This window comes from Chlamydomonas reinhardtii, chromosome 4, assembly GCF_000002595.2.
Source record: "Chlamydomonas reinhardtii strain CC-503 cw92 mt+ chromosome 4, whole genome shotgun sequence".
Taxonomy (NCBI): domain Eukaryota; kingdom Viridiplantae; phylum Chlorophyta; class Chlorophyceae; order Chlamydomonadales; family Chlamydomonadaceae; genus Chlamydomonas; species Chlamydomonas reinhardtii.
Genome location: NC_057007.1, coordinates 2,753,732 through 2,765,549, shown reverse-complemented (window position 1 = coordinate 2,765,549; position 11,818 = coordinate 2,753,732). Strand labels below are relative to the sequence as shown.

At 57.8% G+C, this 11,818-nt stretch overlaps 1 protein-coding gene across 1 annotated transcript; it reads left to right on the top strand.

Moving 5' to 3' along the window:
• Window positions 1-2,534: 2,534 nt before the first annotated feature.
• CHLRE_04g223650v5 (uncharacterized protein) lies at window positions 2,535-11,810 on the top strand. The gene is made up of 18 exons (XM_043061944.1): window positions 2,535-2,900; window positions 3,155-3,226; window positions 3,424-3,594; window positions 3,839-3,897; window positions 4,155-4,218; window positions 4,402-4,451; window positions 5,070-5,119; window positions 5,396-5,502; window positions 5,820-5,873; window positions 6,163-6,263; window positions 6,432-6,528; window positions 6,679-7,185; window positions 7,480-7,974; window positions 8,299-8,793; window positions 9,118-9,612; window positions 9,914-10,408; window positions 10,601-10,720; window positions 10,985-11,810. The coding sequence occupies exons 1-18, from the start codon at window positions 2,621-2,623 to the stop codon at window positions 11,236-11,238; spliced, it is 3,966 nt and encodes a 1,321-aa protein (XP_042925296.1). The 5' UTR covers window positions 2,535-2,620; the 3' UTR covers window positions 11,239-11,810.
• Window positions 11,811-11,818: the final 8 nt, after the last annotated feature.

The following is an 11,818-nucleotide window of genomic DNA, read 5'->3' as shown; positions in this document are numbered from 1 at the left end:
GCCCCCATACCGCCATGTGCCCAGACAAAAGACGGCGGCCACCGGGCCGTTTTTGTCTGGAGCTAGACATTACCCCAAAAACAAGATACGACCCCTGGTGCGGAGGTATGCAGGCTCGCTTGCTTTGTGTGTGTGTGGGGGGGGGCATCGCATTGATGCAGGCATGTGCTGGCTGCGGCGGCGGGGTATGGGCCGCTTCCGTGCCTTGGACGGAGCCTGGCTGAGCGCTGTACGTATAAGTACTTACACGGCGGTAGTCCCCAGTAGATGGCGTACACGCTGCGACAGCTTTTGGGCAGCCATCAGCACGACCGCGTCCGCCCCCCTACGTATGCCGAAGAGCACACGGACAACGGGCCAGCGCCCGCGCGGCCGCCTCAGGAATGCCCGGGCCTACCTGCTTGTTCCATGTGTGTGTGTGTGTGTGTGTGTGTGTGTGTGTGTGTGTGTGTGTGTGTGTGTGTGTGTGTGTGTGTGTGTGTGTGTGTGTGTGTGTGTGTGTGTGTGTGTGTGTATGTGTGTGTGTGTGTGTGTGTGTGTCCATGCAGGCATGCTATGAGCTCCCTGGCCGGGCATGGGCGGGCGCACAGGTGGCGGGTTGCGTGCATGACTCCGGGAAAAAAACAGAGGCGTCCGAAACCGGGATTTGCTGTCCGAACCTGGTCCGAAGCTGGTCCGAAAACTTTGGACCGGGAGGTTCGGATGGGAGGAGCAGTCTGGGCGCCCAGCCCAGAAGCCTGGGCGGCCCATTTCGGACAGGCCAATTGATTCAAATAACCGGCGGCACGAAGGAGGACCGCCAGCCAACAAAATAATTCCTGTAGCTGTAAGCTTTGCTATACATACACTGCACCTTACCTGTGGAACACAACCTTCGTTCCTCGGCCGTCGCGCTTACAACTCTTACGTTAACAACGATCCCTTACATTCACCAAGCTCAAATCCAACTTCTAGCGCCTATGCACACTACAGAATACTTGTATACAGTACTGTATTTTTGCACACCAGCAAAAAAGTCCGGGCCGCGGGAGCGCGACTACAAAGAGCCAACTCAACAGTATCATAGCAATCTTGTGAACTCCATCATCAGGAATTTTGTATCGAGGGGAACTGTCACGTAGCATGGCGTGGAACGACAACGCGGTCGGCGCCGCAGCAGCTCGCCGCGACGGGGGACATAGGTAGGCGTGTGTGTGCCTGTGTGCGTGGGCGTGTGTGTCCGTGGGCGTGGGCGTGGGCGGGCGTGGGCGTGGGCGTGGGCGTGGGCGTGGGCTGGGCACGTCCGAATGGGGCTGGGTGCATCCGAATTGACTGACGGCTGGGCGCGTCCGAAATGGGGCTGGATGCACTCCGAATTGACGGCTGGGAGTGTCCGAAATGGGGCTGGGCGCGTCCGAGTTGACGTTCAGATGGCCAGGCTGGTCCGAACATTTGCATCCGAAGTTGCATCAGACAAAATTGCCCGAAAGGTGTGTATGATACGGTACTTCGGATACAATTCGGACCAGCTTCGGAGACAAAAACTTCGGACAGGGGTGGGGTGATTCGGACAGAAACTCGGACCAGCTTCGGATGGCCTTTCGGACCAGGCTTCGGACCAGATTTGGATGAGCGGGTTTCCCCGAGTGAGATGGGCCCCCTCACCATGGAACCCTCCCAAAGCGCAAGGCCCTCCCACAGCTTTGAAGTGGGACCTCTGCAGACTAGGCGCCACACACACCATGTGCACTAGTACGGCAGCCAGGTGTTGCGGGCTGGGGTCTGGCAAGTGCACGCCGAAGTTCCGAACGAACGAACCAGCAGCGCTATGCGCTAGCTGCACACATGGGCGCGCTATAGGTAGCTGGGCAGCAGGTACTGCCAAGGGTACTGCTGCTGGCACAACCTGCGTCCCCGCCCTCCCGCTGCTTCTATGCGGTACACCTGCAGACGTCCCCCGCTGTAGACCAGTCACCACATACGCAGCAGTGTAAACAGGTATGGCCTGCTGACAGTTGCCACGGGCTACCTAGGCCCAGACGGGCGCATACATGACTGACCAAGTGCGTGCTGAACCCAGTGCCGCACGCATGTATGGGGCTGGGTATGCAGATTCGCCACATGCAGTCGTCGCTTCGGGGGTGGGCGGTAGAAGCCATGTGGTAAGCGAGCTAACTTGCGACGCTTCATGTCCATGAAGAGGTCGCCGACACTCAAACGGCCAGAAACAGGACGACTAAACACCATGCCTTCAAGTCGCTTCACCTCTACTAATTTTATGATTTGGAGAGCAGGGTCGATTGTTGAGCGAGCTCGGCCAGCAGCAGCAAAATTTGAGTGAGCGAGCGGGCAGCACCTGTGTGGATGGAGTCCGTAAGTGGCACCGAACATGATATGCCGTTCTTCATCATTAACATCGAGCTTTTGACCAAACACCTCTAACCCCGCCCGAACATCCCAATCGATCCAACCGCAGCTGTTGCCCATCCAGCCAACCGCCCGACGCCCTGCTGCTGTTACATAAGAGCGGGGACCCAGCAGCAAAACAAGATATTGCCAAAGCGAGACAACATATTGCAGAACACATTATAGAACAGCAAATACGTCGTGAACATATCGTAGCAGCAAGCGCGGTGCCCAAATGTCCGCCGGGCGAGCTGTACTGCTGGTAGCAGCGTTGGCAGCAGCCGTCATGTGGAGCTCACCTGCATTTGGAGCTCGTATCATGAGTGATGCCGCGGCTGTCACTCGTGGGGCAGCAGCCGAAGTGGCCGGCCAACAGATGGCAGCCAAGAACTTGGGACAGCAGCAGCTGCGCCGCTCGCTGGCCGTGACGAATGAGACTGGTTTGCAGTTGGCTGCACGTCTCGTCGACTCCTTGTCGTTTGACTTGATCAACGCGACACTCACCTGCCCAGGAGGTAATCCTGTCGTCGCATCACTCTTGCTTGGAAATTACTGAAACGACGGACTGCTGCAGTTTGCCCGCTTGTTCCACCGATATGACAGAATTCCAGGATTTTGCCGAAGGGCACACCGAACGCGCAGCAGCAGGCCGGCAGCAGCAGTAGTAGTTATCCATCGCGCGCGCTATTTTAAACCATCGCTCACCTCGTTTGCGCCCTCCGAGTACGTATCTCTGCCAACAGCCAAACAATTCGCCGACTTCACGCAGGTGGGACGTCCAGTGCGTCGGGCTTCTGGACCCCGCCTGCAGGGCACGCCCTGGCCGCGGACTTCCCAGCTGGCAAGTTTATGCATGCTCGCTCGTGCATGCTGATTTAATGCAGCTTGATAACGTTTTAGGTTTCAGGTGCTGTGCACTGAAAATCCTCCAGTTGCCTGACTGTCTCGCTCACCAGCAGCAGTGCGTGCCTGCTTGGAGCGACTGACTCACCCGCCCCTGGACTGCTGAGTATGTGCGTGGATCGCTCGATGGTGCAGGTGCGGTGGTCCTCACCACAGGCTTCGCGTACTTCGCGAACTATGTGACAAACACCCTCAGTGGAACAACTTCTGCAATTTCTGGAGCTACTGGTAATCGAGGGACTGCCGGTGACGCCGACGTAACCGCTGCCGTGAAGAACACCACATACGACGCGTGCTCGTTGTCATGTGAGTTGACGCCAGTGTCGCTTGCGTGCATGCTTTGACCTTTATTGCATACCTCATCGTATTGAACGTGTGGACCGGCCTGCCGGTGCGTGCGGATGGTGCGGGGGTGGTGCGCATGCCCACAGCTGCTACTGCATGATTACAACTCCGTCCCTAGGCCCTAGCTACATGTTGGCACGTGCGTACGGACCCCATGCCACATGACAACTCGCCATACATACATGCATGTGCAATGCGTGTACAGTCGCGGCCAAGGCCAAGACCAAAGGCAAGATTTCCTTCCAATATGTGTTTGCCTCGGAGGTGCGCTATCTAGCTTTTGCGTGCGTGTTTCCTTTGTGGTGACTTGACGCCCAGAGCCATTCCAGCCAACTTTTAGCATACATATGTATGTGGGACCCTGGGACGACCGTGGGACTGACAACTGGTGACCGATCGAGCGACTGCTGACAACAACGAAACGTGTGCTCCTTCCTTGACTCTTACGTACTGTTGTCGTAGAGGGAGTGCTGCCTACGTCTCAGTATGTAATGTGGCATTTCCCACATCCACACATACAGGAATACCCTGAGTACGTGAATCAGCCGTATAACGACGGCTTCCTGCTACTCTACTCGGATGCAAGTGAGTTCAGCCTTCAGCACTGCTGGGAATGTAGCCGTGAGTGCGTATGCATGCATGCAGCAGACTGCTGCAAGTGCGCCAGAATCAACTTACTTTCGTTCATCCATCCATCCGTCCAGAGGTTGCTTGTTCCAACAGCCCTTGATTGCTTGCTGCTGGCCTTGACTTGCCATGTGTGTGCAGCCATAAACAAGTCAAATGTCGCTGTTGTTCCCGGCACCAGCCCTGCCCAGGTGTGTGGCAGACCAGACATGCATGTATGCGCTGCTGCTAGCTCAGTATTGGAACGTGTGTGTGTCGGGGGGGTCGGGGTGGCTCGGGTTTTGGTTGGCAGTGGGCCCGCCCGGGTGCAGGCGGTGCATTCTGTGCGGGGTGGCAATCTTTTGCAGTTTGCACAGGGGCGGCAGCCGCTGCAGTGTTGGCATGGGCAGCACTGTCTTAAGCATAAGATGGGAAGGGAACATGGGCAGGGAGCTTTCAGACATGGGGCAGAGTGAAGGATGTAATCGAAGTTGCACAAGTAAGGTAGGGGCGCGAACAGTAGGGCGAACCATCCAGCAGCAGGACAGAAAGCGAATGTTCGCACAGGCGGAATCTCGTGCTGATGTACGAAAAGGGGAAAGGCAAACGATGTGCACGACGATGTGGTGGTGGGATGGAAGGGTTGTATGGAAGTCAGGTCGGTCCGGAAGGGGATCTGTAAGGGAAAAGCTATCTAGTCGGATTGTGCATGCATGCATGGTTGATGGAGTACGCAGATGCACGTACGGCGCCAGATGCACGGCGGCATGGGACTATCATCTGCATGCCGGCAAGCAAGTCTCATTTCATCATTCACGTTACACATGTAGGCTGTGACAATCAACAACGTCAACATTGGCAAGAATTCAGCTTACTACAGGTCGGTCACCGGTGTGTAATATTACACACGCACGCGCGTGTACGTGTCCTCACAAGTAGAGCCACATATGTACGTACGTGCATGCATGTGTGCGCTTCCATTTGCACCCCCCTGAGTTTTGGATTGACTGGATACATAGGGCAGAGTGCGTGCGTGCACCCATGCAGCCTGCTGATACAGGGCAAGCAGGTAGCAAAACGCCTTTACGAGCGAAACTACTGCTGGAACATAAGGTACTCACGCACTCTCCATTCCACTTGCTTACTTGAATGACAGGTCTTTCTCCACTGGCACGGAATACGATGGCATGACAACGCTGCTCGTAACCAAGCCCGCTATCCTGGCGAAGGATCAGGTGTTTACCTTCAAGCTGGTAGTTGCCGGTAAGTTCACTCTGGGAAAGGGGGGGGGAATCCCCGGAAAAAACAGGGGGAACGTTCCGCACCGTGGAGGTGGGCGTGGTCGCAAGGATGGAGAGTTTACAGGGTTCCCCCGTTCGTTGAAGCAAGGTTCCCAGTTCGGCTAGAGACTAGCTGCCTTACTTCAGACAAATTCAAACTCAGCGATCCAGCAGGCTGTTTGCATGCTTGGTTTGCATGTGGGTTTTGATTAGACTCCAGCTATCTGCCAGGTGTTAGCTCATAAAAGCACTAGATAACTCGGTAAACCCTGCTTACCATCCGTGCATACATGTTTACAGATACCGCCGACGCCGCATTTGACTCAGCGGTCTTCATCAAGGCCAACAGCGTGTGTAAGTCGGGCGTGCTCGTTGATTGCTGGGCTATCTAACTAGGCCACCGCTTATCATACGCCGGCTACGCCGGCATGTTTGCCAGGAGGGTGTGCGATGGGACAGGGTTCGCCAGCAGGGTGTATACAATCCCAGTAGTCCATGGTCAGGGCCCTACGGTGCCAATCAATGCAAGCAACTTACATAAGCACTACACTAGTCGCACACAGCAGAGCGCATGGTCAAGAATGAGAAAAGACATCCTGCTGCCCAATCAGTCATGCCCACAATGCCTTGCTCTTGATTGCAGCTCTTTTCAACACGTGCGACAAGTCCTGTGCAACTGGCACAGTCCCAGCGAACAGCTGCAAAATTGATAGCGTTTGTGAGTGGAACGACCTGATTGAGCAGGTGAGTGAAACCAGGCGCGATTAAGGCGATTTGTGGTGGATTGAATGAAAGGACTGAGCGAAAGTAGGGCGGGTGGCGGCAAATTCCCTCCCCTACCTGACAGCATACGCGTCAATATAAGCATGCGCACGATGCATGCGTCATTACCATATCATGTATAACATACAGGTTTGCAGTAGCATTACTAACAAGGATGACGGAACCTCCTGCATCATCGCTGGAAGTAACAACGTCGCCGGACAGTGCGCGGCCGGCGTTTGCAAGGGTACGTGACTGTGGGATGGAGGGACGATGCAAGTTCCCGCCATGCTGGGCTGGACGACGCACGCACTGGGCGTGGGTTAGTTCTGGTTGTCAACCTCGATCGCCGCAATCAGTTGACCTGCTGCTGTCCCTAATGACCTCGTTCACACAGATACCACTGCCCCAACCGTCAGCACCAGCACCAACGCCATCACCAAGGAGGGCAACACGCTTGGCGGCGCCGACGGCATCTCCTTCACATGCACCGCCACTGACAACGTGGACACGAACCTCAACGTTGTCACCACCTACTCCCCCGCGGCCCCCTCCACCTCTGGCGTCTACCCCGTCGGCACCACCGTAGCCACCTGCACGGCCACTGACAAAAGCGGCAACAGTGCGAGCAAGACCATCACCATTGTTGTCACTGACACCATTGCGCCGGCCATCACGGTCCCCTCGCCGGCGTCCGTGTACGCTTCGGCCAGCGGCACTGCTGCCGTCACCTGGTCGGCCGTCACCGCCACTGACATCGTGGTTGGTGCCGTGACGCCCGCATGCAACCATGCCTCTGGTGACTCTTTCCCATCTGGCAGCACCACGGTCACCTGCACCGCGTCTGATGGCGCGCAACCCACGCCAAACGTCGCCACAAAGACGTTCACTGTGACCGTCCTGGGTAAGCCGTAAATTAGGCAGAGCCTCAGGGATTGTAGGTTAGGTCTTCTATGGATGGTTCATATGGGTCAATGCACGCAGCAGTAGTAAAGTGGATGGCACAGGCATGGCTAGGCGCGGCGCATAGATGGCGACGGGGCGGGGCTAGATTAGAGAGATAGACCCAGCAGGCAGACTTGGTGTGCTGCAGCTTTGCATGGAACGAAGGTTCCGCTAGCTTCCGTTAATACAAACACAGACCATGCACACGCATTCTTGTCATCACGCCCCCCGCACCCTGCATGTCCGCCCACAGATAACACAGCTCCAGACGTCAGCACCAGCACCAACGCCATCACCAAGGAGGGCAACACGCTTGGCGGCGCCGATGGCATCTCCTTCACATGCACCGCCACTGACAACGTGGACACGAACCTCAACGTTGTCACCACCTACTCCCCCGCGGCCCCCTCCACCTCTGGCGTCTACCCCGTCGGCACCACCGTAGCCACCTGCACGGCCACTGACAAAAGCGGCAATAGCGCGAGCAAGACCATCACCATTACTGTCACTGACACCATTGCGCCGGCCATTACGGTCCCCTCGCCGGCGTCCGTGTACGCTTCGGCCAGCGGCACTGCTGCTGTCACCTGGTCGGCCGTCACCGCCACTGACATCGTGGTTGGTGCCGTGACGCCCTCGTGTGACTATGCCTCTGGTGACTCTTTCCCATTTGGCAGCACCACTGTCACCTGCACCGCGTCTGACGGAACCAATACCGGCACCGCGACATTCGCTGTGGTCGTTCTCGGTGAGACGTGGGTCGGGGAGGGGAGGGTAGGGTGGGCAAGGGTTGCTGTAGGTCGGGTCGGGTCTTGGCGGGTTGCTTGGGTTGGGTTGGGAGGGGTTGAGTCGGGTTGGATCGGGTCGGGTCGGGTTGGGTGGCAGTGGGGCGGGGCGCGGGGAACGGAGTGAGGCAGGGCGGGGCACGGCGGGGCATGGATCCTACTGGCTTCGCATGTTGCGGCTCCGACCTTGGAAGAACACTTGCTTGCTTCTGCTACATAGTAATCATCAATTACGCACATGCAAACGCATTCGTGTAATCCCCCCCACCCTGCATGTCCGCCCACAGATAACACAGCTCCAGACGTCAGCACCAGCACCAACGCCATCACCAAGGAGGGCAACACGCTTGGCGGCGCCGACGGCATCTCCTTCACATGCACCGCCACTGACAACGTGGACACGAACCTCAACGTTGTCACCACCTACTCCCCCGCGGCCCCCTCCACCTCTGGCGTCTACCCCGTCGGCACCACCGTAGCCACCTGCACGGCCACTGACAAAAGCGGCAATAGCGCGAGCAAGACCATCACCATTACTGTCACTGACACCATTGCGCCGGCCATTACGGTCCCCTCGCCGGCGTCCGTGTACGCTTCGGCCAGCGGCACTGCTGCTGTCACCTGGTCGGCCGTCACCGCCACTGACATCGTGGTTGGTGCCGTGACGCCCTCGTGTGACTATGCCTCTGGTGACTCTTTCCCATTTGGCAGCACCACTGTCACCTGCACCGCGTCTGACGGAACCAATACCGGCACCGCGACATTCGCTGTGGTCGTTCTCGGTGAGACGTGGGTCGGGGAGGGGAGGGTAGGGTGGGCAAGGGTTGCTGTAGGTCGGGTCGGGTCTTGGCGGGTTGCTTGGGTTGGGTTGGGTGGGGTTGAGTCGGGTTGGATCGGGTCGGGTCGGGTTGGGTGGCAGTGGGGCGGGGCGCGGGGAACGGAGTGAGGCAGGGCGGGGCACGGCGGGGCATGGATCCTACTGGCTTCGCATGTTGCGGCTCCGACCTTGGAAGAACACTTGCTTGCTTCTGCTACATAGTAATCATCAATTACGCACATGCAAACGCATTCGTGTAATCCCCCCCACCCTGCATGTCCGCCCACAGATAACACAGCTCCAGACGTCAGCACCAGCACCAACGCCATCACCAAGGAGGGCAACACGCTTGGCGGCGCCGACGGCATCTCCTTCACATGCACCGCCACTGACAACGTGGACACGAACCTCAACGTTGTCACCACCTACTCCCCCGCGGCCCCCTCCACCTCTGGCGTCTACCCCGTCGGCACCACCGTAGCCACCTGCACGGCCACTGACAAAAGCGGCAATAGCGCGAGCAAGACCATCACCATTACTGTCACTGACACCATTGCGCCGGCCATTACGGTCCCCTCGCCGGCGTCCGTGTACGCTTCGGCCAGCGGCACTGCTGCTGTCACCTGGTCGGCCGTCACCGCCACTGACATCGTGGTTGGTGCCGTGACGCCCTCGTGTGACTATGCCTCTGGTGACTCTTTCCCATTTGGCAGCACCACTGTCACCTGCACCGCGTCTGACGGAACCAATACCGGCACCGCGACATTCGCTGTGGTCGTTCTCGGTGAGACGTGGGTCGGGGAGGGGAGGGTAGGGTGGGCAAGGGTTGCTGTAGGTCGGGTCGGGTCTTGGCGGGTTGCTTGGGTTGGGTTGGATCGGGTCGGGTCGGGTTGGGTGGCAGTGGGGCGGGGCGCGGGGAACGGAGTGAGGCAGGGCGGGGCACGGCGGGGCATGGATCCTACTGGCTTCGCATGTTGCGGCTCCGACCTTGGAAGAACACTTGCTTGCTTCTGCTACATAGTAATCACCAATTACGCACATGCAAACGCATTCGTGTAATCCCCCCCACCCTGCATGTCCCACAGATAACACAGCCCCAACGGTCAGTTCCAGCACCAACGCCATCACCAAGGAGGGCAACACGCTTGGCGGCGCCGACGGCATCTCCTTCACATGCACCGCCACTGACAACGTGGACACGAACCTCAACGTTGTCACCACCTACTCCCCCGCGGCCCCCTCCACCTCTGGCGTCTACCCCGTCGGCACCACCGTAGCCACCTGCACGGCCACTGACAAAAGCGGCAATAGCGCGAGCAAGACCATCACCATCACTGTCACTGACACCATTGCGCCGGCCATTACGGTCCCCTCGCCGGCGTCCGTGTACGCTTCGGCCAGCGGCACTGCTGCTGTCACCTGGTCGGCCGTCACCGCCACTGACATCGTGGTTGGTGCCGTGACGCCCTCGTGCAACTATGCCTCTGGTTACGCGTTCCCTCTTGGGACTACCACCGTCACTTGCACCGCGTCTGACGGAACCAATACCGCCACCAAGACATTCGCTGTGGAAGTCTTGGGTACGTAAGGGAACGAAATTATTAAGGCAGGTCTTTCAGCCAGGTCTAGAATGCAGTTACACTTGGTCAATAACAAGCGGGTGGCGCAGATAATTGCACATGCCGTGCCTTTGCCACACACAAACGTAAGCTGCTGCTGACCCTGGTATCCCGCACGTCCACTGCTTCCAATCTTTTGTCTGTGTGCCTCAGTGCCGCCGTGCTCGCCCTTCGACGGCTACCTGCCGCCTATCTCACCCAAGGACTTCAACGTGCTCGCCACCACCAGCAGCACCATCCCAGTCAAGTGGCCCCTGAGCAACCCGGCCTGGGGTGGGTGGCTCCAGCAGCAGGGCGGGCTTGGCATGCATGCACTTGCACGTGTACATATGTGTGGGCTGTCTGCTGCGGATTTGCGATTCATGCTTACTGGCACGGACTGCCATGTGACCTGTGTGTGTGTGTGTGTGTGTGTTGAAAAGAAAACACTGTGTGTGTGTGTGTGTGTGTGTGTGTCTGGCAGACGTGCTCAGTGCCCATTCTTCATTTGCTGGCCACACCCTTGCCCCTACTTCCTTCCCCACGCGCGCAACGCAGGCCAAATTGCGCCCGGATACCCCAAGCTGGTGCCTATCACGTGCGGAACCGACCCCGCGCCCAAGAAGTCAGACGTGGGCGAGTTCCTGGCGGACGCGCTGGCAAACCTGAAGCTGACACCGACCCAGGCAGTGATGACGTTCCAGGGCAAGGGTCACGTGGAGAGCGGCAAGTGCTACCGCTTCGACATCCTGCTGTCCAGTTGCAGCTTCACCGACTCACAGATCCGCTCATTCCGGATTCGCATCAAGTAGACGTTGTGTTCGTTCGTGTGTCAGCGCTAGCTCTGATGATACCTCGATCGTCGGTGCGTTATCACTTTGACAATAACTTATGCCACATCACACGCGCATATGGTTCATACGGAATGCTGGCGGTGATTTATGTCGTGTAATACCGCACAGATGCCATCAAAAGCGCATTGGCGGGCGGGCCCAACAATGCATGTATGTTTGAAGGACCGTCTCGTGTTTATTTTGCTCAGCATCGACGCTGACAGTAGGCTGATGAGTCCTGCTGTGATAGACGAAGTGTCTTGCCGCATTTGTAATGCATATCGGTGTACGGCTTGCTGTGTGGTGACATGTGGTGACACGCCCAACAGCGGGAAACATTCCTGATGACTAGGAAGCGCATGCGTGCAGCAGGTGTGCTAGCTGTGCTAGCTGCCGTGAGGTGGGAAGCGTTCACGAGTCATGAACGCAAAGTAATCTTTTGGACTACAACGCGTGAGCCAAGTAAACCAGTTGTTTACAGCTGTGGGCCAAGGTTTGGGATGGACCCGGCGGGCGGATGGACGCTCTTGCCTTTGCAATCCCAGCGTGTTTGCACCCC